A 24310-nucleotide genomic window follows, 5' to 3' on the forward strand; every position below is an offset into this window, starting at 1 on the left:
GCCAGAGATACTTTATGTTATCTTTTCTGAGAAAGACTTATCTCAAAAGTGATGGTCTATTTTGCAGTGTTGCATGAGAAGTCTGCATATATAAAAATATCTTGATCTTCCCACTTCCAAATATTTTGTTTTAGCTACCTGGGCAATCTGTTCCTTAATGGTGAAATCATGAAAACAAGCCACTATGTCCCGGCTTCGGTTAGGCATGGGGGCTCTGTCCAGTTTTATTTAGGGAGGTATGTAATCAGCCTCCGAGTTAGACACAGTTAGCAAATGCTGGCAGAAGCACGCAATGAGTTCGTTGCAGTTTTCATTGCCTGAGGTCTCTGAGAAGCCGCGGAAACGCAGGTTGCTCTATCTAGCTCTGTTTTCCAGGTCGGCAAGCTTCAATTTGAGTTGTAGGTTGTCAGACTAGAGTTCATTGCACGCTGATTTATTATTTTTGGATAATTCGGCCTGACAGAGTCTCGTGTCCAGCTCATCAATTCTATGACCCATGGTGGTTAGCTTCTTCTTCACTTCCTCCATATGGGACAGCAGCTCTTGTCGGTATGTTTTTATGTCGGCTCTCAAATTGGTGAACCACTCCCAAAAATTCAGAGTTTAGCAGGTTTGGAGGATCTGAGGCCATTGTATCTGCTCCTGGGCTCGAAGGGAGCAAATTGGCACAATCTTGGATATCGCCCACACCTTCTTCCCAGTTCTCTGCTGAGTGTTTCCCTTCCTTGCTATAGGAGAATCGTTGGAAATCTACATTTTTTGATTTGAGGTCATGTCTGAGAGCTTAGCCATGCTATCGAGTATATTCTGGAAGGAATGGAGGCAGATTCAGCTCTGATTCCGATGGATTAACGGAACGGCAACGGGTACTCGTGAATTAGGCTTCCATCCTCCTCCGTGAAGTCACTTCCCCCCACGTCCTCTATTTCTGTGGATAACCCGATCATCCTCCCAGTCACCTCACCTGTAAACCAGGAGACATCTTAAGACTTCTTGCTCTCCTTCTCTACACATAGCCAAGAACTCTGCTAAAACAAGCTGTTTCTATAACTTCCAAAATCCATCCCTTCCTTTCTGAACACACTACCAGAACCCTTATCTACTCTCTCATTTCATCCCACTTAGACTACTGCAACCCACTCCTCAAAGGTATCCTGGCAAGCCATCTCTCTCCACTACAATCTGTCCTAAATTCAGTTGCATGATTTATCTTTCGCCAAAGTCATTATGCCCATATAATGCCTCTTCTCAAGTTACAGCATTGGCTCCCTATCTGTTCCCATATATAACTCAAGCGCCTCTTACTCACCTAATATAGCCTTCACTTTGTAGCTTCTCACTATGTCTCCTCTTATCTCTCTCTACACCCCTCCTCGTGCACTCCGCTCAGACAAATCACTCCTATCTATGCCCTTCTCTTCTCCTGCCAATTCTTGTTTCCTTGCTTTCCAGCTGGCTGCATTGTGTACTTGGAAGAGATTTCCTTAACTGGTGCATCATGCTCCCTCTTTTACCTTGTTTAAATTCCATCTAAAGACCCACCTTTTTGAGGTTGCTTTTAAATCTTAAATCTGATTGTCCGCCTTCAGCCTCTAATTTTAACCATTGATTTACTATATGAAACTCCAAGTTTTTTAACCTGTATGTTAGTCTTGATTGTAAGCTCTATTGAGCAGGGACTGTCTCTTGTGTGGTTTGTTCCATGCTGGGTATGGTAAGTAGTGATAGAGAAATGTTAAGTAGTTGTGGTAGTAGCAGGAGCCCAACAACAACAGCACCATGAATAAGAATGTTCTAACTCACACAAAGTTTAATGTATATAATAATTAAAAAAAAAAAAAAGACAAAAGTGGAAAATCTGAAGAAAGAACACAAGGCATAAACACTCCAGGCCTAGTGTCCCATAACATGTCTCAATATCCCTTTAGATAGCAATAAAAAGTCTTATCTCACTCAAGGCACCATAGCTAGCTGCCTAGCTTGGCCGCCAATGGTTTGCACAGACTACTGCATCTCCAATCAATCCCAGTACAATCTCTATCTTTCCCATTTGCCACGAGTTCTGTCTGTGGCCACACTCTGCACAGCCCCTCCCATGAACTGCTCCATGGTCTGCCAAGTCAAGTCCAGCTCAATCGGGTCACAACACTCCCATGCACGCAGTGCTGAACAGGCTTTTTTTGTTTGTATTTTTAAGACATTAACATTTCCAAACCTTGTGTTACCCTGGGTGAAACCAAGGAACGTTCTTTTCATTGAGGAGGAAGGGAATGGTTAAAAAAAAACCAAACACAAACTACAGAAATAGTAGGTGAGTGGAAGCTGACTCCTCCCATCTCTAAAGGGAGTCTGCCAAGGGCATCATTTACTTTTAAATGAGCAGCCAGCACAGAAGCAAAGCATCCATTCCATGAACATCCTGGAAAAATAAAATACAATATCCAACAGACTTTACCTGGAAATAGCAAATGGCTTTTACCAGAATTCAGCTCTGAATTTTCATTCTAAGCCAGCTCCAGGTGTTTTTCCCACCTCAGCTGATCAGAGACCCAGAAACAGTATTAAGGCGGTGACAGTGTGAGAAATACACGCAGTGTATTACACATGATTGACATGTGACTAGAACCAGTTCATACACCGGTCCCAGCAGAGAAACCAGTTCCACGTGCTCTTCACACAGTTCGTCAGCTTCTCCGTCACAGGGCAGAATTATCCCATCAGTCCACGTGGCAGAGAGAGATCCTGACCACACCCCTCTCCCTTTCCCTTTCCCTCCAGCCCAGGGCTTAGAACTGCTGGACGATGAGTTTCTTTTTCACGTCATGAGCGAATCTGTTCAGTTTGAAGAGTTCACTGTCGTAAAATGCTGAAAGGTTGTGAATGTTAATCTGGCGAGCCTAGAGGGGAAAATAAAAGATCCATTACAAAACATCAAGAGCAATCCAGGGCAGCTTTCAGCTCTTGCACTGCAACGCAGAATATAACACTCAGACCTCATCACACTGTCTTGTGACCTCGAGATCAGCCACTTTGAACATGAGATCTGTTCCCATCCCCATCATGTCCCCTTCCGTCTGAAGGTGAATGCACCAGCCACCATCTGCTGGAGACAGAGAAATACTGAGGAACTGCAGGTGACCAGTGCTTATCCAGCAGTGTCAGTTAAGCTTCCTCTATCTCCATCTGCTGGCACAGATGCATAAACCCAGGAGTCTGGAATGATCCAGGTATGTACAGGGAAGCATATTTACACTGCTTTGTTGTGAATCTTAGCTATCAAGAACTTGACCATTCCTAATTTACTCAAAAGTGTCTACTGTTAAAATTCTTAGTATTTCTCTGCTAAAGAAATCTTCTCTTACTAAGCCCTCTTCACTATCACTTGTGAAAACATGAAGCAGCACAAGGCCCTGTACTGATCCCGGAGGCCCACTCTTTGCTTAAGCAGAACTCCATTTACCACCACCTTCTGTTCACCACTCAAAAACCAGCGTCTAACAAGGCCATCAAGTAGTGCTAGAGAAATAAGCAGTAGTAACCACCTCGAGGCTGCTCAGTTTATGAGTTTTGTGGATACAGTGTCAAAAGCTTTACTGAATCCGGCCCACATCCTGCTTTAATTCTCTGGTCATCCAAGCAAAGAAGTTGATCATATCTGTTTGACATTATCTCCCAGGCATGTAGCTCTTGTCAAACAATCTGATCAGTTTCTTAGGGTATTAATTTCACCGTACTCCCGCCACAAGTTAAAGGTTCCTGTCTATGAAGGGTGGAAGCTTCCAGGTCATGGCAGAGGTACTAGAGCAGAGGCCACAGCAGTGAAGTTGTCTGAACAGACAGTCAGTGGAATGGGAATTTGCTGACCATATATCCTGTAAAGCCTCTCCCCTCCTTCCATTTGACTCTCAGGGGGAACACAGTGAACGACCAAATTTCTTTCCATGTTTCCAAACCCCCAATTATTTTTGTCCAGGTTCACACAAGGGTTATTACAATTTCGGCACTCTGTGTATCAGGACAAGTTCAAACAGCAGCCCATGCTGACTGATTAATTCCATGTAAACAGGAGACAGTCTGGCTGCCAGCGAAAGATTAAAACAGAAGGTTGTGTGCACTAAACGCCTGACCTGCACACAATGAACATATCTCACCGCTAAGAAATCCTTCAGAATAAAGGGGTGGGGAGGTGGCCTGTCTAGTGAGCCAACACCATGTGCTCACCTTTCTTTCAAAGTGAGACCTGAGATGACGCTTCATTGCCAACACAACACATGGTAATGGTCAGTCCCTGCAGAACTGGCCAGGACTGCCATCGGACAAGGCAGGAAAGAACTCTGGACTCACCAAGGCAGAGCCATCCTTGGGGGGGGGGATGAGGCAGGGTGTAAACCACAGTGACTGTCCCAGGCCCTGCAATGCTGCAATAAACCCTGCCTCCAGCACTACATTCTCTGGTTGGTGGGCACTCTGGGACTCTGCAACCCTCCTAGGATCAGCCCTGAATCTAGAGGGGAATAAAGCTGTCCCAGGAAGAGGGTAAAATAGTAAAAACCTACACCCAGAGGTCAAAGCTGCCCCTGGGATGGACACTGCCCTATCACAGAACAGCAGTATTAAAATTGGATTTGCAATCAAACTGATGTGTCAGCACTCTGCTAACAGAAAACTTCCATCTGAAGAGTCAAGATCAAGAAAGCGAACATTACAAGCTCAGCAAGTTCCTCTGCACAGACAGATCTCACTCCTCCCCCTCATCCTAGCAGCCGAGAGACAGCACCTACTGCATGCTGGTTGCAGAGCTTCATCACTGCATATCCCATTAAAAATTAAACAAACCCAACTGAAAAGCACCCAAGAGAAGTCCGATTATCTTGGGTGCCGAATGTTTCTGGAATAAGCAGAATGCTGCCTATTGCAAAGCCGGAAACAGCAGCAGGGGGAGAAGACTGGGGGCAGGACGGATGATGGATGAGGCTGGGTTACTCCCCACGTGATAAAATAGTTTGTGCCAACAACTACCTGCTTTACCCCCTTGATACAGATGTTGGCATTTCCTCCCAGTACAGCCTGCATCAGAGCCAGGCTGATGGCTTTAAGCCCAGCACTGCTGCTCGAGCCTCACAGCCCACAGAGCTTAGCAGAGTTTTATTAGTTTGTCTGAAGAGTCACTAAAGTGACCCATAAAGATCAAGCCGATCAGCTGCACGTCAGATGCAGGTTAAGCCTCGCAGCTGCGTCACTTTTCACCAGCATGCTCGACTGTGGGATCTCTCAACTGCCACCTCCAAGCTGTGGCAAACGTAATGTAACTTGGTTCCTTCCCTTCGCGGCCCAACATTTAACCAAGGACATCGGGTTTTCCATACAAGCTGATGTCATCAGCGTGCTGCCGACAACTCCTCAACCGTAGGGAAATGGAGCAGGTTGCCAGAGTGGTGCAGTTTCCATGAAGATTAGCGAGGAGGAATTTAACACAGCAGGGAAGCCAGAGGACCAAAACACACTAGCACATGAGACCCTGCTTTGTAAACTTCAGCCTGGGTAGCCAAAATGTATGACCGACAGCTTTTAGAGAAGAGATTCAGGTAGGGGTTTATAAGCAGTGCAGGGCAGACAGGAAGAGAACAAGCAAACCACAATTGAGAGCTTTTGCCAGTCACTTGCTCTCAAACTCCACTGCTGTACATGAAGAATCGGGGGGAGGATTAAAGAACATGCATCTCTTGTTTAAGAGCGCTGGTGACCAGACAAGATGTCTTACCTTGTCCACTAGGTCCTTCTCCGGCACTTCAATCGCATCCTGCTGGGCGCCATAGCGGTTCCTCTGATACGTCACCTGCTCTGCCACCAGCTGCTTCAGAATGAAGAGCAGCAGCTCGTTGTTGTCCCGCCTGAATGCTAGGTACCGGGCGAAGGTCTGCAGAGGAAAGGTCACAAAGGGTCACAGGGGGAGAGGCTGAGGATGGTACGGCTGCATCACCATTCGCTGCACAGGAGCTACTCAGTGGCCGGCGTTTTATACGGCTACAAAATTCAGCCAAACACCCCACTTCCCATCAGCCATGCCTTAAAAACTTTATTTATTTATTTTGGTTTGTAATAAACACCCCTGGCTGCCCCAAAAAGAGGATGGGGGCGGTGGAGAAGAAGGAATGGGACGTAGGAACGAGACACCCAGGAAACCACCTGTCAGAAATAGTCAGTACTTGGCTGAAAAAAAAAACTGTCCATGCCAAGACTCCTTCACCCCAGTTCAACCAAACACCCCCACAGGGGCCGGGAGCTTCGAGATGGGCTCGCTCTTCTGGCCGAAGGCAATGGCCAGGCCCCCGGGGTCTGGTCACCAAGCCAATATAGAGCTGCTGCACCAACCAGCCCATCCATCTGCTGGAGGCAGAAAATACTGGATCTCTGCTGCTAGCACCACCTCTAATGTGGTGGCTGTGATGCCACAGTAGAAATCTGTCTAGTCTGCCTCCACCTACTGGTAGGGGGACCTAAGCACTTGTCAGGGCTGGACTGGTGTAGCAGGGACGACATGGAAACAGAGATTAGTGAAGAACACGTACTGAAGCTAAACCAATGTGCTTTTATACTATCTGCAGGTCCCTCTGGCCCACATGTGGTGGAAGTGGAACACTTTTCTGGCTTCACGAGAAAAGTGAGAACTTGTGAGCAAAAGGGGCACGCTGACACTTACGAATCTCGGGGCTTGAAAATAGCAAAAAATAGCATAAAGATGTACCAACACCTATTAACATGAAGGGGCGGATCTGTGTTTACATATGCGTGGTTTGCAGAAGTCAAAACATTGTGTGCGCATGATTTGCGGAGGTTAAGCTGTTGCTAACAAGCTATCAGAAAGGTCTCCAATGGCTTTCATCCATACCTAGTGCTCAGTCTGACTGTAGGGCAGGCAGGCGCAGCACCGAGAACCATTCTATAGCAGCAATGCTCAGCTCGGGCCATCCCTGCAAACCACTTTGGTTTAAGTGTCTACCTGAAGCACTTTTATTACCCTCACCCCGTCTGGTACAGGGGTCTGTCACCCTGTGTCTCTCAGAAAATCCTTAAGGGACATGGCAGTGAGAGTTCAAAAGACACAAACTATACCACCTTATCATTCCCATGGGTCTATCCATCCAAAGCTTCCCTCCCTCGCCACCTTGCATGCCCTCATGATAACAGCCAGATTCCCCTTTCATATCGCTCCCAATCCCCACCCCCCCCCCCCCCCCCCCCCCCCTCGGGCACACCTTTCCACAGCCACCTCGTGTGTGCATCAGCTGATGCAGCCAGGCTCCCCTTCCAGCTCACCCTTCCCACAGCAGACTTTGTACATACATTACCCGAGGCAGCCAGGTTCCCCTTCCACAACACCCTGCCCGGCGTACCTTGCGCATGCTCCTCATGACGCTGAACTTCTGCGTGTCTATGAAACTCTCCAGCATGACCCGAATGGCCATATTGACGTCATCCTCCATCACATAGTCCCGCAGGTGGATGCGGGCGTGCGCCTCCGCCATACGGATCATGGACTCAATGTGACGCACTGTGATGGGGATACTGCCGGTGGCCTGGAGACAGAGACGCAGCAGAGAGTGAGATACTCACACCTGCCATCACCCTCCTACATCTACACCAGGGGCGGATTCCGGGTAAAGATCGGTCCGGGGATTTTCCGCCCAGGCCGGCCCAGGAGATCTCCCGTGGTCTGCCGTGCTCGGCAGACCACCTGACCAGAGCAACCGGCCCACCAGGGGATGCCCGATCCTCTGATAGGCCAATCTGCCCCTGATCTACACAACAGATTGCTTCACCTGAAATTCACTGCTTAAGAGGACCGCTATGCCCAAAAAAGGTTTTTACATAAGAACCGAAAGACTATTCAACTCTCTGTAATGACTACAGGGCTTATTTGCAGTAACAATCTCAGTTTAAAAATCCACATGGCTGGTTTCCTAATGCTTTTTGTTCCATTCTTTATACCAAAAGACTGCAATGTAATCAGGCCTCAAGTGTCATGACTCAGCCAGGTATATATATTACAAAAAAAAGGTGGCAATAGCACCCTCTGCAGGATTCCACTGGTATAGTAGAAGGGGAGAAACCAAGGAACCCTGTTATCCCTAACTGAGGCCCTCTTCCACTGCAAGGGATGGAGGAAAAAAAAAAAAAAAAAGATAAGGGACATGGTACTACTCAGCACAGGGATCCTTAAAATGAATGACAAATTCAAAACTTTCTCCACAGATACTGTAGTTCTTCCTATGATCTTATTAGAGTGTGTTGCCTTCTTGCCTGAACTAACTGCAGAGATGTTGAACTAGGGGTGTTGGCAGATAGAAGGCAGCCTTCACAGGATATCTTTCAGCCCTAATGTGCAACCATTATTTTAAAAGGCGGTCCAGAAAAGAGCTGCTAAGGTTAGTAAAGTGCTCCGGGGCCTAGACCGACTTAGAAAGGCCTAGCACAGCCCATGCAATCACTTTTAAAGGAATTTGAGCTATGGGCAGGGAGTAGTCCTCAGAATATCTCATCAGAGCCAGAAACACAGATTTACTCAGGGACTGAGTCTCAAAACACCAGGAGGCCCAGTTAAATGTTTCATGACGTGCCAAAAGGGGAAATAAAACAATTCTGCACCTATGGGAAAAAGCATTTTGTAAATCAGGCCAGATTCCTTAACAAAAAACAAACAAAAAAAAAGAGACATGCAAATAACCAGCATACTACAGACACTAATTAGCATAAAATGACTACATTACCACACATTATTCACCAGTGGCCTGCAAAGTTGTGCATTGGACATGCAGAAGTGCAGGATAATTTGGCAAAATTATTTTTACATTGCGTAACTTCAAATCGGGGACACTCTTCATAGGAAGGCTAAGACAGTGCCAGAAGTCCCAGTCAGAAGATAAACCTTTGCTGAACAATGCACTCCCAGCTGCCATGGGTATTCTGGATAACAATATGTAAACTACAGACTAACCTGAGCACCAAGGCTACCCGGACAAATTACATCAAATGTCAAGGAGAAACGAGAAGGTAACACCACCTCTCCAATTCCTGCTGTACCGTGCAAGGGTTTAAATCCCTTTCCCCCACTCCATTTCACACTTCCTACCTTCTCCCTCACCTCCTCCTTACCATAGACTCCTTCCGGAGGTCACTGTACATCTTGGCCACTTTATCCTGATCCATCTGGTTGAGTTTAGGGTGCACCCTCTCCTTGGCATATATAATGTACTTCTTCAGGATCTCCTGGGGAATAGGGTCCACACCGTATGTGTTGGGGAGCACCATCGCTTCAGCCTCACCATTCACCAGCTCCTTGCTGCTGGGATGGTGCTTGATGTGGCTCTTTACCACAAAGCGGGCCAGCATCTCATCCTAGAAGACAGTGCCAGGACCCAGATCTTTAACAAAAGCTCATTCATTCATCACTCGGGCCAAACAGGGCTAGAAAGTGCCAGCCTGCGCTCTTGAGCAGCGTCCAACAGGATACAGAGGACTCGCCCATGACACTCATGCACACAACCTGAGAATATGACCCCCAACTCAAAGCCTCCTGTGTCACATCCTTGGCCCTGAAAGTCTGAAATCTCAGACCCCCTAAATTAAATTTAACCTAAAGAAAAAAAAAAAAAAAGATTCAGCAGAAAATATGAACATTTGAAGTATCGGCCAGAAGCACAGATTTCCAAAATTTCTAAAGGGGACCTGTTCCTTCAAAGTTTAGGTGGGACCAATTTATAGCAGATAGGAGCTATATTATGTGTTTTTATAGTCTTTACATTTTAAATTTGTTAATTTTTATTTACAAATTCCTGTTCTGTTATAATTGTATATATTTTATTTTTGTGTTTTATATTCTGTATATTTGGACTGTGCATGCATTCTTCTGTACACCGCCTCCGGCAATTCTTTTTGAATCAGGGAAGTAGTTATCAAGCAATTTTAAATAAATAAAATAAAACAAACAAATCTTAGCAGCATGGAGTAGACTCTGAATACAGATCACAGCCTAGGAGACCAGTCCGCCTCTGCCGAGTATCTGGTTTCAGAAACAAGGTTTTCTGGCCTCTAACCCCATTGTCTATTGGCTCCGAGTGATCTGCCATTCGTTCTACCAAAGATGCCCAGATGCTTCACATTCTGCACGCCGTCAGCAGTGCCTACCTGAACAGGATCCACTGTGTCTCTCACCACACACAGCACATCAAAACGAGACACAATGGGCTCCGTTAGATCCACATTTTCTGAGAAGGTCAGCGAGGGATCATATCGACCACCTAAGGGTAGAAAACAGAAATGCTGTTTAGTCATCATCATGATGCTCCCTTGAGCAACTGCTTCAGAAGAAGGAGTCCTCTGCTCATCCCAGGAGGAACAACATGGGGGGGGGGGGGGGGGAAACACACACACAGAAAAGAAAATTCCTTACCTGCTAATTTTCGTTCCTGTAGTACCAAGGATCAGTCCAGACGGTGGGTTATGTCCCCCGTCCAGCAGATGGAGTCAGTCAAAGCTTCGAAGGGTGCTGCCTTATAAACCGTGCACCCTCCGACACTCTTCATTATAGAGAATATCAGAGCAGTAGACACAGAAGAGGATGGATCAAGAAAACCAAACACGTATAACTACGCAAAATAGTGCGTATGTAAAAAAACCACCAATGGGTGTCAAGTAGCGAACTTGCAAAAAGAACTACTGAACAGCCCCATAACAGAGAGGCTATCACAGGAGTAGGTGAAAACAGAGGAGCAAAGTCGGAGCAAAGTCGAGCAGTAGACCCCAAAAAATCCCCAGAATCCCCAGGGAGGGCGTCTGGACTGATCCATGGTACTACAGGAACAAAAATTAGCAGGTAAGGAATAATTTTCTTTTCCCTTACGTACCAGGATCAGTCCAGACGGTGGGATGTACCAAAGCTTCCTTACGTGGGGTGGGCCCTTGATAGCCCTGCTCGAATGACTCTGTCGCCAAAGTAGCCTAAAGTCGGCGACTGGAGATGCAAACGGTGGTACCTAGCAAAGGTATGTAACGATTTCCAGGTCGCCGCTTGACAAATCTCCTGAGATGAGATGGACTGATTCTCTGCCCAGGATGCAGCCTGAGACCGAAGAGAATGCGCCCTGATGCCCAAGGGGGGCTGTCGACCCACACCTATATACGCTGTCACAATAGCCTCTATGAGCCAGCGAGCGATCGTTGTCTTTGTAGCCTTGGATCCTTTTTTGGGCCAGACCAAAGGACAAACTAATGCTCCGACAGACGAAAATCATTAGTGACCTCCAGGGAACGAATCAGGATGCGCTTGACATCAAGTTTATGGAGATCTCGTGGATCGTCGGCGGAGAAAGATGGGAGTTTCATAGTCTGATTCAGATGAAATGCAGAAACCACCTTGGGCAGGAACGAGGGCACCATGCACAAGGAGACACCAGAGTCCGTGAAACGGAGGTAAGGTTCTCTGCAGGACAAATCCTGGAGTTCGGAAACCCGACGGGCAGAACAAATGGCCACGAGGAAAACAGTCTTTAGAGTGAGGTCCTTGAGGGTAGCGGCGTGCATAGGCTCGAAGGTAGGGCCGCCCAAAATCCGGAGGACTAAGTTGAGGTTCCAAGAAGGACAAGGAGCCTGAACCGGGGGGCTCAGGTGTTTCACTCCCTTGAGGAACCGGACGATATCCAGGTGAGAGGAAAGCGAGAGTCACTCCTGGAGATGGACCAGGGTTCCAAGGGTAGAGACCTGGACCCTCAGAGAGTTGTAAGCAAGGCCCTTCTCCAGACCTGCCTGGAGGAACGCGAGGATCTGAGGCACTGAAGCCGTCTGCGGTCGTGCTGCCTGGGAAGTGCACCAGGATTTGAAGACCTTCCAAAAAAACTCGCACATAAGAGATAGAAGTTGAAGTCTTCCTAGCCTCGAGAAGAGTCGAAACTACGGCCTCTGGGTATCCAAGGCATCTCAGTCTACGCCTCTCAAAAGCCAGGCCACAAGACAGAAGCGATTTGCCTGGTCGAAAAATACTGGACCTTGATGAAGGAGGCACGACAGGTGTCCCAGATGGAGAGGACCGTCCACAATGAGGTTGATCAAGTCCGCGAACCAGGGGCGTAAGGGCAATTCCGGTGCTACCAGAATCACCGGACCTTGGTGGATCTCTATTCTCCGGAGGACCTTGCCCACTAGGGGCCACGGTGGGAACACGTAGAGGAGGAGGTGACGTGGCAATGGAACGACTAGTGCATCCACGCCCTCTGCGCCGTGCTCCCTTCTGCGACTGAAGAACCGCGGTGCCTTTGTATTGTGGAAGGTGGCCATAAGATCCAGACGAGGGGTCCCCCAACGATGAATGAGAAGCTGCATCGCCTCCTTGGAGAGTTCCCACTCCCTGGGATCTAAACATGGTCAACTTAAGAAGTCTGCCAGAATATTGTCTACTCTCACAATGTGGGAGACCGCCAGTCAAGCGAGATGGACCTCCGCCCACGCATCAACATCAACTTGTCCGTTTCCATCGAGACATGATGACTTCTCATGCCCCCCTGGCGGTTGATATACGCTACAGTGGTCCCGTTGTCCGAGAGAATCCTGACCGCCCGATGATGAACGAGGGGAAGGAAGTTTCTCAGAGCCAGACGGAATGCTCTTGTTTACAAGCGATTGATCGGCCAAGCGGCTTGAGACTTCGTCCACTGCCCCTAAACTGAACTAGTCTGGCACACTGCCCCCCAGTCGGATAGACTGGCATCCGTGGTGACTACCACTCAGTCTGGAATTTCCAAGGGCATTCCCTGCACCAAGTGGAGCGGGTCGAGCCACCAAAGCAGACTGTCTCTGGCCTGCTGGGGGAGTGGGAGGATGGTCTGATACTCTTGTGACACCGGTTTCCAGCGAGAGAATAACGCTCTCTGCAGTGGACGCATATGCGCAAATGCCCAGGGTACTAGATCGATAGTGGATGCTATGGATCCCAGAACCTGTAGATAATCCCAGGCTGTTGGAGAGGAGAGGCAAGAGAAGTGCTGAACCTGCACCAGGAGCGACTGGGCCCGGTCTGGTCGCAGGGAGACTTTGCCCATCGCCGTATCGAACCGTGCTCCCAGGAAATCCAGAGACTGTGACGGAATAAGACTGCTCTTGGCGAAGTTGACAACCCAACTGAGGGATTGTAAGAGATGTACAACTCTGTCGACCGCCCTGTGACCCTGATTCAAGGTCTTTGCTCGGATCAGCCAGTCGTCCAGATATGGGTGAACCAGAATTCCCTCTCGTCAGAGAGCTGCCGCCACCACCACCATTACCTTCGTGAATGTACGGGGGGGCAGCAGCCAGGCCAAAAGGCAAAGCTTGAAACTGAAAATGCTGACCTAGGATCTTGAAGTGGAGGAAACACTGGTGCACTTTGAGGATGGGAATGTGAAGATAAGCCTCTGTCAGATCCAGGGAGGCAAGGAATTCTCCCTGATGCACTGCAGCGATCACCAAGCGTAAGGTCTCCATCCTGAAATGAGGGACCTTGAGTGACTGGTTGACCAACTTGAGGTCCAAAATTGGGCGGGAGGATCCCTCCTTTTTGGGGACCACAAAGTAGACTTCCATGGGCGGTACTGGGAGGATTCTCCGAGAGCTAGAAGCCTGTCGAGAGTCTGTCATACAATGAGCTGCTTTTGTGGTGGTCAGCAGGGAGAGAAATCTGTCTCTTGGGGGTCAAGCAAAATCCAATGCGTAGCCGTGCCTTAGAATGTCTAGGACCCACTGATCCGACATGATCCGGACCCACTCCTCAAAGAAAAGAGAAATCCGTCCCCCGATCGTGGGGGTCGGGGAGTGGGTCAGTCTGGCATCATTGCGAGGACTTGGAGGGAGCCCCTTGGGCCACCCCGTCCCTTACCGGTCTGCAGCCTCGAAAGGAACGGGACCAAGACTGAGATCGGGAAGAGGGCGTCAGAGGCATCGACTGTCTAGTGGTGCGGAAACGTCGTTGACAGGGGAACCGGCTTCTGGATGCATTAAACGATCTCGAGGCTTGTGGCCGGTCTTCTGGAAGTCTATGTACCATATTCTCTCCGAGGGACTTGATAATCTGGTCCAAATCATCCCCGAAAAGGAATTTCCCTTTAAAACGGAAGAGATCCCAACTGTGTCTTGGATGAGGAATCTGCCGACCAGTTGCGGAGCCAGATGAGACGGCGGGCAGAGACTGTAGAGACCATTGATCGGGCTAGAACTCTGAGGTCATACAGGGCATCTGCTCCATAGGCTATGACAGTCTGTCTGTCTTGCTTCCTCTGGCGGTAGCTCCTGTGAGGTAAGGAGCTGCTGAACCCAGCGAAGTCCTGCTCTTTGCGCAAGCGAGCTACAGATGGTCGCCTGGATTCCCAGCGCGGAAACCTCAAACGCTCTTTTGAGATAGACTTCTACTTCCTGTCCTGCAGATCTCGCAGAGCCGTGCCTCCTGTCACAGGAATGGTCGTACGCTTCGTGACAGCTGAAACTGCGGAGTTGACCTTTAGGACCTTAAGTAGTTCTAAGAAGTCCTCAGGGACAGGGTATAGTTTGTCCATTGCCCTGCTGACCTTCAGTGAGGCTTCAGGCGAATCCCATTCCCTAGCCAACAATTCAAGGAAGGTAGGATGGGTAGGAAAGGCCCTGGTCGGAAGGCAGAGACCCGCCAGTACTGGGTCTCCCTTCTTCCCCGAAGTAGTGGAGCCAGGCGGATCCTTGGGGACCTCAATGTCCAGTTCTTGTAGGATGTGTGGGATAAGGGTGTCCAACTAATCTCTCTGAAAAATCCGGAGCACCCTAGGGTTGTCCCCTTCCTCTGGGCTGCCAGTAGGAGATCATCCAGGTCAAGCAGGGGATCATCCAATGCAGGGTCTGGCACCATGTCTACCCCTCCCGTAGGGGGAGAGCCAGACGCACCCAGGAGAACCCCTGAGGGACCCCTGGCACCCCCCCCAACTAGGACCTCTACTCCCTGGGGGACTCCCACGGGAGGAGGATCAGCAGCTCTGAGTACTTTGGGAGGCGGAGGCCCTGTCACGGAATCCGGGGGCTGGTACATTCTGGCCAGATATGCACTGTGCATGAGGAGCACAAAGTCAGTGGAAAACTGAGGTGGGCCCAGGGGGGAGGGCAAAGCAGGGGGATCCCCAGGAGGGAAAAAGGTTCCCAAAGGTGGAACCGGGGTTAAAACCGGCAGTAAAAGAGCAGAAACATCTTCCAAATCGTCTCCTTAGAATGTCTAGGACACATTGATCCAACGTGATCAGAGAGCGACGGTGCAGCAGACTCTGAATCCAAAATGGCCACTGTTCCCGCACTAAGCGGAATCGGAGCCGGCCTCTGCCTGTGCAGGCGCACTTGGACGCGCGAAGCAGGACGTCCCGTTGGCTGTGAGGTGCCTTCCCCACCAGGGAGGCACCTCGTGCAAATCCCCTCGCGGGAGAGCCGCGATCCTGGCTCCCCGCATGCTGCACATCTGAAAGCCCTCGGCATGGAAGACGAGGGGGGGGGGGGGCGAAACGAGCCGTGAGGAAAACAGGCAGTGCCGCGGGTGGCAGGAAAAAAGCCTCCGCTTATAAACTCACCGACCCAGGAGATGCACTAGCGCCAGCAGAGGAATGTTACCTCTCTGCGGTCAGCAGCCCCAAGGAACGTGCTTCTCGGGGCTGCGGGTCAGGACGCGGCAGGAGGGGGAAGAGGTTGAATCCTCCAACGTGCACCCCCAGTAGCGCTGCGTTAGGGAATAAACCTAAAAGAAGCAAATAATCACAACAAAACTTACCCCAAACAGCCAATGAGGGAAAGTAAAAGACAGATAGTGAGAAGGAACAGATCTGTCTGCAAGTTAAAGAAGTATAACTTTTTATTTATTTATTTTTTAAAATAACTTGATCCATCTAACAAAGCTTAAGAGAGGAAAGAAAACAAGTCCTCTATCCAAGTACTGGGGAAACAGAGGTTCCCCTGCTCCTATCTGCTGGAGTCAGAAAGATACTGAAGAGTGTCAGAGGATGCACTGGTTTATAAGGCAGCACCCTCCGAAGCTTTGTCTGACTCCATCTGCTGGACGGGGGACATAACCCACCGTCTAGACTGATCCCGGTACGTACAGGGAATTAAGCATCTGTGAAAGTGAGGAAGTGTGAGATACCTGGGCACCAGCTCTAACAAACTTAAAATTTTGTTCAACAAGTTTGCAAAGGAACCATGTGGGCACGAAATGCTTTATCTGACCAACAAGTTGGATCAGAAATGAGTAAATTGATCAGTTTTCATGAACAGGAAACTCCGCTTGAGTCAATCAATATGTCTACTCCAAGTAATGATTTTCACATCCACTGTCCTTTGCCCTCTGCCCCGTCGCTTTGTACATCCCCTATCCTCCTGCTTGGGGTCACCATCTGTGAAGAGTGAACATTCCCAAGCATCCTTGAAATTCACCACCTTCCTTGGCTCACACAACTGCAGGATTTGTCGTCTTAAAATTGATGGTTCAATAAGCTTGTTGGTTTCCTAGTTTAGCTCAGAGGTGGTTAAGTGCAGAACTAAAGCACCATCCTCTTCCCACCAAAGCCATCAGTTGTGGGAAGGTGCATAAAAAGGAAAATAAAACTTTTCAACAGGATATGGTCTGATCCAAAGTATATTTGGAAAACAATGACCAGCTCTCTTAGCAAGGTCTTCTTGCACAGTCAGGCAACGCTTGATCCAAGGAGTATGTTCAAGTCCCTACCATATTATTCTAAAACAGGATACGCAAGATCTAGTGCAGGCATGGAAATACGTGGAGGTGGGCCATGAACCTACCGATGGGGTTAGCAGCTGCAATGACAGTGCACCGGGCCTGCAGGGAGGTGACAATGCCTGCCTTGGAGATGGAGATGCTCTGCTGTTCCATTGCTTCATGGATACTGGTCCTGTCCTGATCGTTCATCTGCAGGTGAGAAAGTCACGAGACAAAGAGGTAGAAATATCTACAAGGCTGCTGAGGGTCCTGGAAGAAGACAATCACCACCACCCCCAACCTCAAGTCCCTCACACCACAGAAAACTAGGGTTTATCTTTGATGGCTGCATGAGCTACAGCTGAGCAATCAAGCAAGCTGAAGACAGGCTTTTTTTTTTTTTTTTTTTTTTAAACAATGGAGCCGATTAAACAAGCAGGGGAATGCACCTCCCCTGAACAGCCTCAGGCTCTAGAGCTCCCTTCAGAGGAATGTGACTTCTCTGGAATCGTAGGGGGGGGGGGGGGGGGGGAAGGGACCGGCCCACCGGTAAATCCCCCCCTTTACCCGGGTATTAGTAAGGTCCTCCGGGTACTGCGGCTGGAGGGCACTAAGCCCAGTCCTGCCTGTTACAAGAGGGGAGAAGGATCTGCACTGTCTTAATGCTTTTATTAATTTAATTAATTAATTAATTAATTTTTTATTTTTTTTTTTTACTAATTCTCAAAAGCTGGTCTAGTCAAAGGTAAACAAGAATAAAAAGAACCTCTTTCCAATAGAAATGAATCCCAAAATTTGGAAAAGAACAGGACCACAGGTTATGTCTTCCTGCATTTGCTGGAGTCAGAGAAATACTGAGGGACAGCAGGTGGCACACTGGGTTATCAGAGGGTGCCTTCAGCTTTTTTCTCTGACTCCATCTGCTGGAAGGGAGACACAACCCAGCAGTCTGGACTGATCCTGGTATGTACAGAGAACAACATTTTTTTTCCCTTATTTGGCCTAAGCATGGATGCCAATGGCTGCCCCAACCCCAGATCCTCAACCTGCACCCTTCTGACCTTGAAAATTAAAAAAAAAAAAAAAAAAAGGTATAAGACTGGAAAACTGACCTTATCAAACTCATCAATAAGGCACACCCCTCGGTCTGCCAACACCAAAGCACCGGCTTCCAGTGTCCACTCCTTGGTGACCGGATGTCTCTGGACATAGGCTGTCAAACCAACAGCAGAAGCCCCCTGGCCTGTGGTGAAGACAGCACGGCTGGACACTTTCTCTACATACTTCAGGAACTGAGATTTGGCCGTTCCTGGGTCCCCGCACAGCAGTACATTAATGTCCCCGCGTACCTTGTGCTTTCCGCCTAGATGCCAAACCAGGAAAAATAAAACGTTTGCACAATGCCATCTTTTCTTGATGCTGTTTGTTCTAAATCAGGAATATCTACACAGAGTTAATACACAGAAAATGCTCAAATCAAGCAAACTTTGCAACTATTCCATAGAACATTATGGAAAGTAAAAAAAAAGAAAGCCACGCAAACAGGCTGAAGCAATACCGTGTGCCGACGCAGCGCATGGCTTGATGCGCGTCCATAACCCCCAATGCAAAACGGGGATTAGTGTGTCCAAACTGCGTGCAGGTAATAGCCTCATCAACATGCATTTACATGTGAGTGCTATCCATTCCACCCGATGCAAAAAAAAAAAAAAAGTGTGCCTGACGCGCACACATTTTTTACTTGCAGAATTACCACTTGCTAGGGGCAGGCGTTAGTTTTGGAGGAGCCCAAAAAAAAAGTGTACAGAAAAGCAGAAAATATTGCTTTTCTGTACTTCCTCCAACTTAATATTGTGGTGAAATTTAAGCCAGAGGAACTAAAATATTAGAAATGTTCCCCCTCCCCCCAAAAAAAAGGTGCCGGCAGTCAGGTTAGGAAAAGGGACGCTGAAATTAACAAGCGTCCATTTTCCTAACCCGTGGCTGTGCACAGGTTAGAAAACAACAGATGCTCTAAAATTGAACGTCCATTTTCCTAACCGGCTGACCGTCATCTCTCCCGGGCGCCCACTAGGAGCACTAGGGGTGCACAATTTCCCCTAGCGCTTCCTTTTTTACCATAGCACCAGATTTAAATATTAAAAATTGGGCGCTCAGGAGAGGTAGAACGGTGCGCGTTAAAGGGAATGGGCGCTCGATCATGAGTGCCTGTTTAACACGCGCAGATAGTGCATTGGCCTGAATATCGTAAACTTGACCAATTTCAGGAGCAGGAAGCTGCAGTTGAGTCAATAAGTCAGACCAGCCTGCTGGCTCAGTGGCAGTGCTGTGTGATGCCATGCTGAAGACCCGGGGTCCCTTCCTGGACTGGGCAGCCCCTGGGGGAAGGAGAGGGCAATCACCCTGTAGTCAGGGCCATTATTTCAGTGTTCTGGTGTATGGCCCCTGGCAAAAAGACTGTCACTGGGCTAAGTGGGTTGTAAGCAGAAGATAAAGGCACCATGCCCTGAATGGCTCATGCTGCCAGATCCCAGCTCAGCTGAAAGAATGTGCCAGACCAAGCGCAAAAAAAAATAAAAATATATATATATCAAGTGTGGCTTCAGGTTTTTTTTCCTTGCAACACTGAAATATAGGTGAGTATTTCTGGCAGTCTGGAGTGGATTTTTTGTAATGGAACTAAGCTATCGTTGGGCCACCTTAAGATCTATCCAATTTAAGAAGATGGCTGCAGAGCGCTATTTAAGTGTGAAATAAAACCTTTCTTGAGCTGTAATGTGTTTCCATGCTGGAAGGCACAGGGCTGGTCTCTGCGTGCAGCTGAAGCAGCTCCCTCTCCTGCCTAATTGGAACAAAGGATCAGACAGGGGCAGGAAGGAGAATTTGAAGCACGCAGGTAGAAAGGAAAGGACATTTGCCGGCTGCTGTGCTGGGAACCTTCAGCGCATTATACAACAAACCCCACCCGGAATGATGGCTGAGAAAATCCCGACAAGACAGCAGGATGGAAGAGGCTCACCTGGGTTTTTGGCTTCCCCTCCAAATAAGGCCAGGGCAAGTCCTCTCTTGATATCCTCGTGCCCATAAATAGAGGGAGCGATGCTGGCAAAGATCTGGAGTGCAATATCACAGAGGAGAGTCAATGAAGTTGTGTGCCAAGACCCTCAAAAAAGGGACCACTACACACCATTCGTCCTGCTCTATACATGCAGCAAAACCGGTCCTATAGTTGAACGAAAAGTTCCAAGAAAAACACCTATTGAGTGCTCTCGGCTTTCCAGCCAACGTACTGAAAACAAAGCACCATCGAAGATGCTATAGACTATTGCAAGCCCCTTCCCCCCTTATGTAGAACAAGGCTCAGCCGACTCTTTAAACATTAAATCTTGCACACAGTTTATAAATAAACTGAAGGATCAGCTTGCTACAGAACAAGTGCTCATAGTTCACAGAGCATTAACCATATAGCTACGCTGCCGGAGCTCAGAGTCGTATCAGCAGCTCAGTTCGTGTCCTACCGCACTCACCAAGGTGATAAGCATACTCAACTCTTTCCCCAATCCTCTCATCCTTGGAAAGCGCCACGATGGTTTTCACATCCTCATCCGTCAGCTCTCCGACGGCCACCTTATCATCCTTCTTGGTGATGTGGTTTGCCAAGATCACCGTAGCAAACACTGGGAACCCATTGGCCGTGTTCAGAGATCCATCATAGTTATTGTGGTAAATTCCCGTCAGTTCCTAGAACACAGGGATCAAAAAAGGTTTAGTAAAAGCATCCCCATCGCTCTGTCCAAGTATCTAAGAGGTTAACACTCTTCTGCATGGTTTTACAATCAAAACAAACCCAAAACAGATTCAAGACAAGACAACTTCGCCTCCATCCTGGACCTGTTCCTTCAAAATGTAGGTGGCGACAATTATCAAAAATGTTAGATTGTGTCAGAAAATGTATACAACACTAACTAGGAAAGTCACATCACGCGGTCCCTGCAATCTTAATGAGCACCGGGGAAAGCTCTCCAAGCATAAAGCAGCACCCTTCGAAGCTTTCTCTGACCCCATCTGCTGGACGGGGGACATAATCCACCATCTGGACTGGTCCGGGTATGTACAGGGAACACTGGATGTGAACTGAGAACACAAGGCATTTGAGGCCTGGCACAGAGACACAACGTCTGCTCTTTAATGGGCTTGGTTGTTTGCTGAACTGGTAGTTTCTACAGAACTGGCAGGCAAGGAGGACGCTGTTTGACTGAGCTGTGGATTATAGTTTTATGTACTAAACAATGCTTACAACCACTGCTCCCTCATGGCCGCGTGCGTGTGTGCGCATGCACGTGCGGAACGTAGTGCCCACGGGGTAAAGAAACCAAAACTTTTTGTTCAGCTTGCAACACACAAACCCAATCCTTAGAGGGGACATGACAACACCATCACAATGTGTACAAGTTATAGGCATGTCCAATTAAATTGGAAAAGGAAGAATGCAAGCCAACAGTCAGTGAATGTTTATTCACTTACTCCACGATACGTGTTATGTGCTTCAAGAAGGTAGAGTCTCCTAATCTCAGGCAGCCTTATGGCACTGGTGTGCCAGTGCTCCCCTCCCACCCCTGCCCTCGGCACTGCACTTACGATTTCATCTCCTGGTTTGCAGCCATCAACCAAGTCCGCGAGAAGGATGGCGTCCTTGGAGCGTGGCAGTCTCCCAGCTGCCACTTTCCCAGGACTCTCTTGGATAGTGATTCGCTGATAGTTCTGGTACACGGTCTACAGTGAAGAGCAGAGACATCACCACCAATTCCCTACACTCCCACCAATAAAAAAAAACAAAACCACAAACAAAAACAAAGCATAACCCAAGGCCGAAAGATGATAGAGCATAATCAGTTCTAAAATCTTATGCAAACAAGCAGCATCTTGCTATGTGGACATCCAATAGGATATGGGCTTATCATGAATACATGACAGTACACGACGGCAAAAAGAAACCAACTGGTCGAGATTATCCAGTTATTGTGCTCCTAGCTGTACAGCCATGATTGCTTGTAAGATATTACCCAGCACCCTCCCCATGTCCAAAAGCTGCTTGTTTGCACCACCTTCTAGGTCCCCTATACAGCCTGCCAGACAAGTGCCAGCACTTCTGTTAGAGCTTTTCCTTATTACTGGATTTGCAGCCTGCCAGGCAGACCCGGTTGTGCGATTACCTTTCTGTTAGGACTTCCAACATTTCATATTTCCCACCTTTGCCACTTAATCCGGCAGCCCTGACACTCATCAAATCATTTGACTAGGACATGTTAAACTCGGACCACTAGGTCGTGCTTCCACCATCTCTTTACTTGTTAGAACGTAAAGATCCTCTGGACTGATCCCATGCCATTAATTTGTTGCAAGATGCAGAACTGGACGGTGGTGCAAAGAGCCTGGAGTATATTCCCTTAGGGAAGGGCAAAGCATTGAGCATTTTTCACTCTAGCATATTCCAAGCTATAATTGTATTGCTGAAAATGGCATTACAACATTTAATGTTACAGGCAATATAAACAGCTTTCTGCATTGGGCTTGCTGCAGTAGACAAGGGGCGTACTTGACTATGCTTTTTCCCCTTTAGTCACAGAAAGGGAAAAAAGCCTCAGTAATATCAGGCCTATGTCACTAGCTCCATATTTTTAACAACCATTAAAAATACTACTACTATACTCCCCCACACACACACACACACACACACACGCACACAATGGTCTCTTCTTCTCCCTTCCCTCCAACACAATAAGGGGCGGATTTTAAGAGCCCTGCTCACGTAAATCCACCCGGATTTACGCGACCAGGGCCTTGTACGCCGGTGCGCCTATTTTACATAGGCCTACCGGCGCGCGCAGAGCCCCGGGACTAGCGTAAGTCCCGGGGTTTTTCGAGGGGGGCGTGTCGGGGGCGTGGCCGCGCCCTCCGGAACCGCCCCCAGGTCCCGTCTCGGCGCGCTAGAGGCCTGCTGGCGCACAGGTATTTACTCCCTCCGGGAGGCGTAAATCCCCCGACAAAGGTAAGGGGGGGTTAGATAGAGGAAGGGAGGGGAAGGTGAGGGGAGGGAATGGCGGCAGGCTGCGCGGCTTGGCGCGCGCCGGCTACACGAAATCGGCAGCCTTGCGCGCGCCGATCCAGGATTTTAGCGGCTACGCGCATATCTACTAAAATCCAGCGTACTTTTGTTTGCGCCTGATGCGCCAACAAAAGTATGCTAAGGCGCGCTTTTTGAAAATCTACCCCTAAATGAATGTTGTGACCCAGGAACCAGAGCTAGTTCAGGGTCGCTTTCTTTTGCAGAGATCGGACATGATCTTACCTCCTCCATGTTTATTTCAAAGGGTCCCAGGGACTGGCACTCTGGACAGGAGCCTGGCTTCACCTCCTGGTTCTGGGACTGGAAGAAGGGGCCCAGGATAAAGCTGCACTTGTTACAGTTGTACTTCACCATGCTGAGTTGGGGCAGGACCCCGGTGCAACTAGTCACCACCCCACCGGTACGGATCAGCTGATTCAAGTGAAGCTGTCTGAGAGAAGACCGCAAGAGTGAGTGGCTACAACGTTCTGAGGTGGGGGAGTTTCCGTGTCACGTTCTCATGTGGAAAACAAACAAACCAGAATTTAGGTTCTATTTCTGGCAAAAAAAAAAGAAAAGGGATTCACTTGGGTCTTCTCTGGCCAGTTGGAAGTCCTCAAACGTATGCTTAGGCTGATGGTAACTAACACTCAGAAATCTCAATAGGAGTATTTGAAAGGAAAAAGCCTTCAGCTGCTTTGTGCATGAAAGTCCACAACAACTGCACAGCCCTTCCACCACCGACCTACAGATCTTCAGAATTTGCTTTCCCTTATTAGGGCTGAGCCTGGTTGTGTGTGTGTGTGGGGGGGGGGGGGGTCTGGTTTTCAGAGTCAGCGTCTATTAATGAACTCCCTGCAGAAGATAAGCCTGGGGACAGCTCGTCGCACTGTCCCTAAGAACCACTTGCCTCAATGAACGCAGCTCTTCCACCAAAGGCAAGTGGGAGATGCGGACGTGGATCTCCCGGGCGATACGGTCGTACTTTGGGTACATGACCAGGACAACTTCCTTGGCCGCTTCATCAAAGATCTTCAGCATCTCAGCTGGAGCTTCTGGGAGGAAGTAGGCCAAGACATGCTCACGGGCTGCAAGGTCCTCGTAGTTCACCACCAAGCTCTCCTTATTCTCTGCAAGGACAAGAGGCTCTGCTTTAGTTGCTCAAAACAAGGGGACAAGGACCAAAAGCACACCAGTCCAGATCTCCCTTGCCTCACACAACTAAGGCACATGTCATGCACCTTAAGAAAAAGCTGACAATCACAGTAAATACCCACAAAGGCAAAGAATAAGGAAGCCCCACTGGAAAGTTCAATAGAGCTACTGAGATTTATAAACATGGGTACACTGACATGATTGGGAAACAGATTTACTCAGTTAAGGGCTTATTTTCTGCAGGAATGTGGCACCCATAAGCCAGCCAGCAAAGGACAGGCACTGGTCTGGAACCTATTACAGCATCA

General features: G+C 48.5%; 1 protein-coding gene across 2 annotated transcripts in view; it reads right to left on the reverse strand.

Annotated features, from left to right (window-relative positions):
- Positions 1–1823: 1823 nt before the first annotated feature.
- Positions 1824–24310, reverse strand: part of MCM2 (minichromosome maintenance complex component 2) — a 28222-nt gene continuing 5735 nt past the window's right edge. The window contains exons 5-16 of one of the 2 annotated variants that reach the window (XM_029601318.1): positions 23758–23977; positions 23091–23298; positions 21380–21514; positions 20291–20482; positions 19761–19854; positions 17854–18104; positions 16825–16951; positions 10186–10298; positions 9154–9396; positions 7395–7577; positions 5762–5917; positions 1824–2897 (exon numbers count right to left, since the gene is read on the reverse strand). In XM_029601318.1, the coding sequence (XP_029457178.1) occupies positions 2787–2897; positions 5762–5917; positions 7395–7577; positions 9154–9396; positions 10186–10298; positions 16825–16951; positions 17854–18104; positions 19761–19854; positions 20291–20482; positions 21380–21514; positions 23091–23298; positions 23758–23977 (2033 nt within the window). In that variant the 3' untranslated portion in view covers positions 1824–2786. The remainder of the gene's footprint in view (positions 2898–5761; positions 5918–7394; positions 7578–9153; positions 9397–10185; positions 10299–16824; positions 16952–17853; positions 18105–19760; positions 19855–20290; positions 20483–21379; positions 21515–23090; positions 23299–23757; positions 23978–24310) is intronic. The other variant, XM_029601317.1, reaches the window with a different exon arrangement.

The sequence above is a fragment of the Rhinatrema bivittatum genome, chromosome 4 (genome assembly GCF_901001135.1).
Source record: "Rhinatrema bivittatum chromosome 4, aRhiBiv1.1, whole genome shotgun sequence".
Taxonomy (NCBI): Eukaryota; Metazoa; Chordata; class Amphibia; order Gymnophiona; family Rhinatrematidae; genus Rhinatrema; species Rhinatrema bivittatum.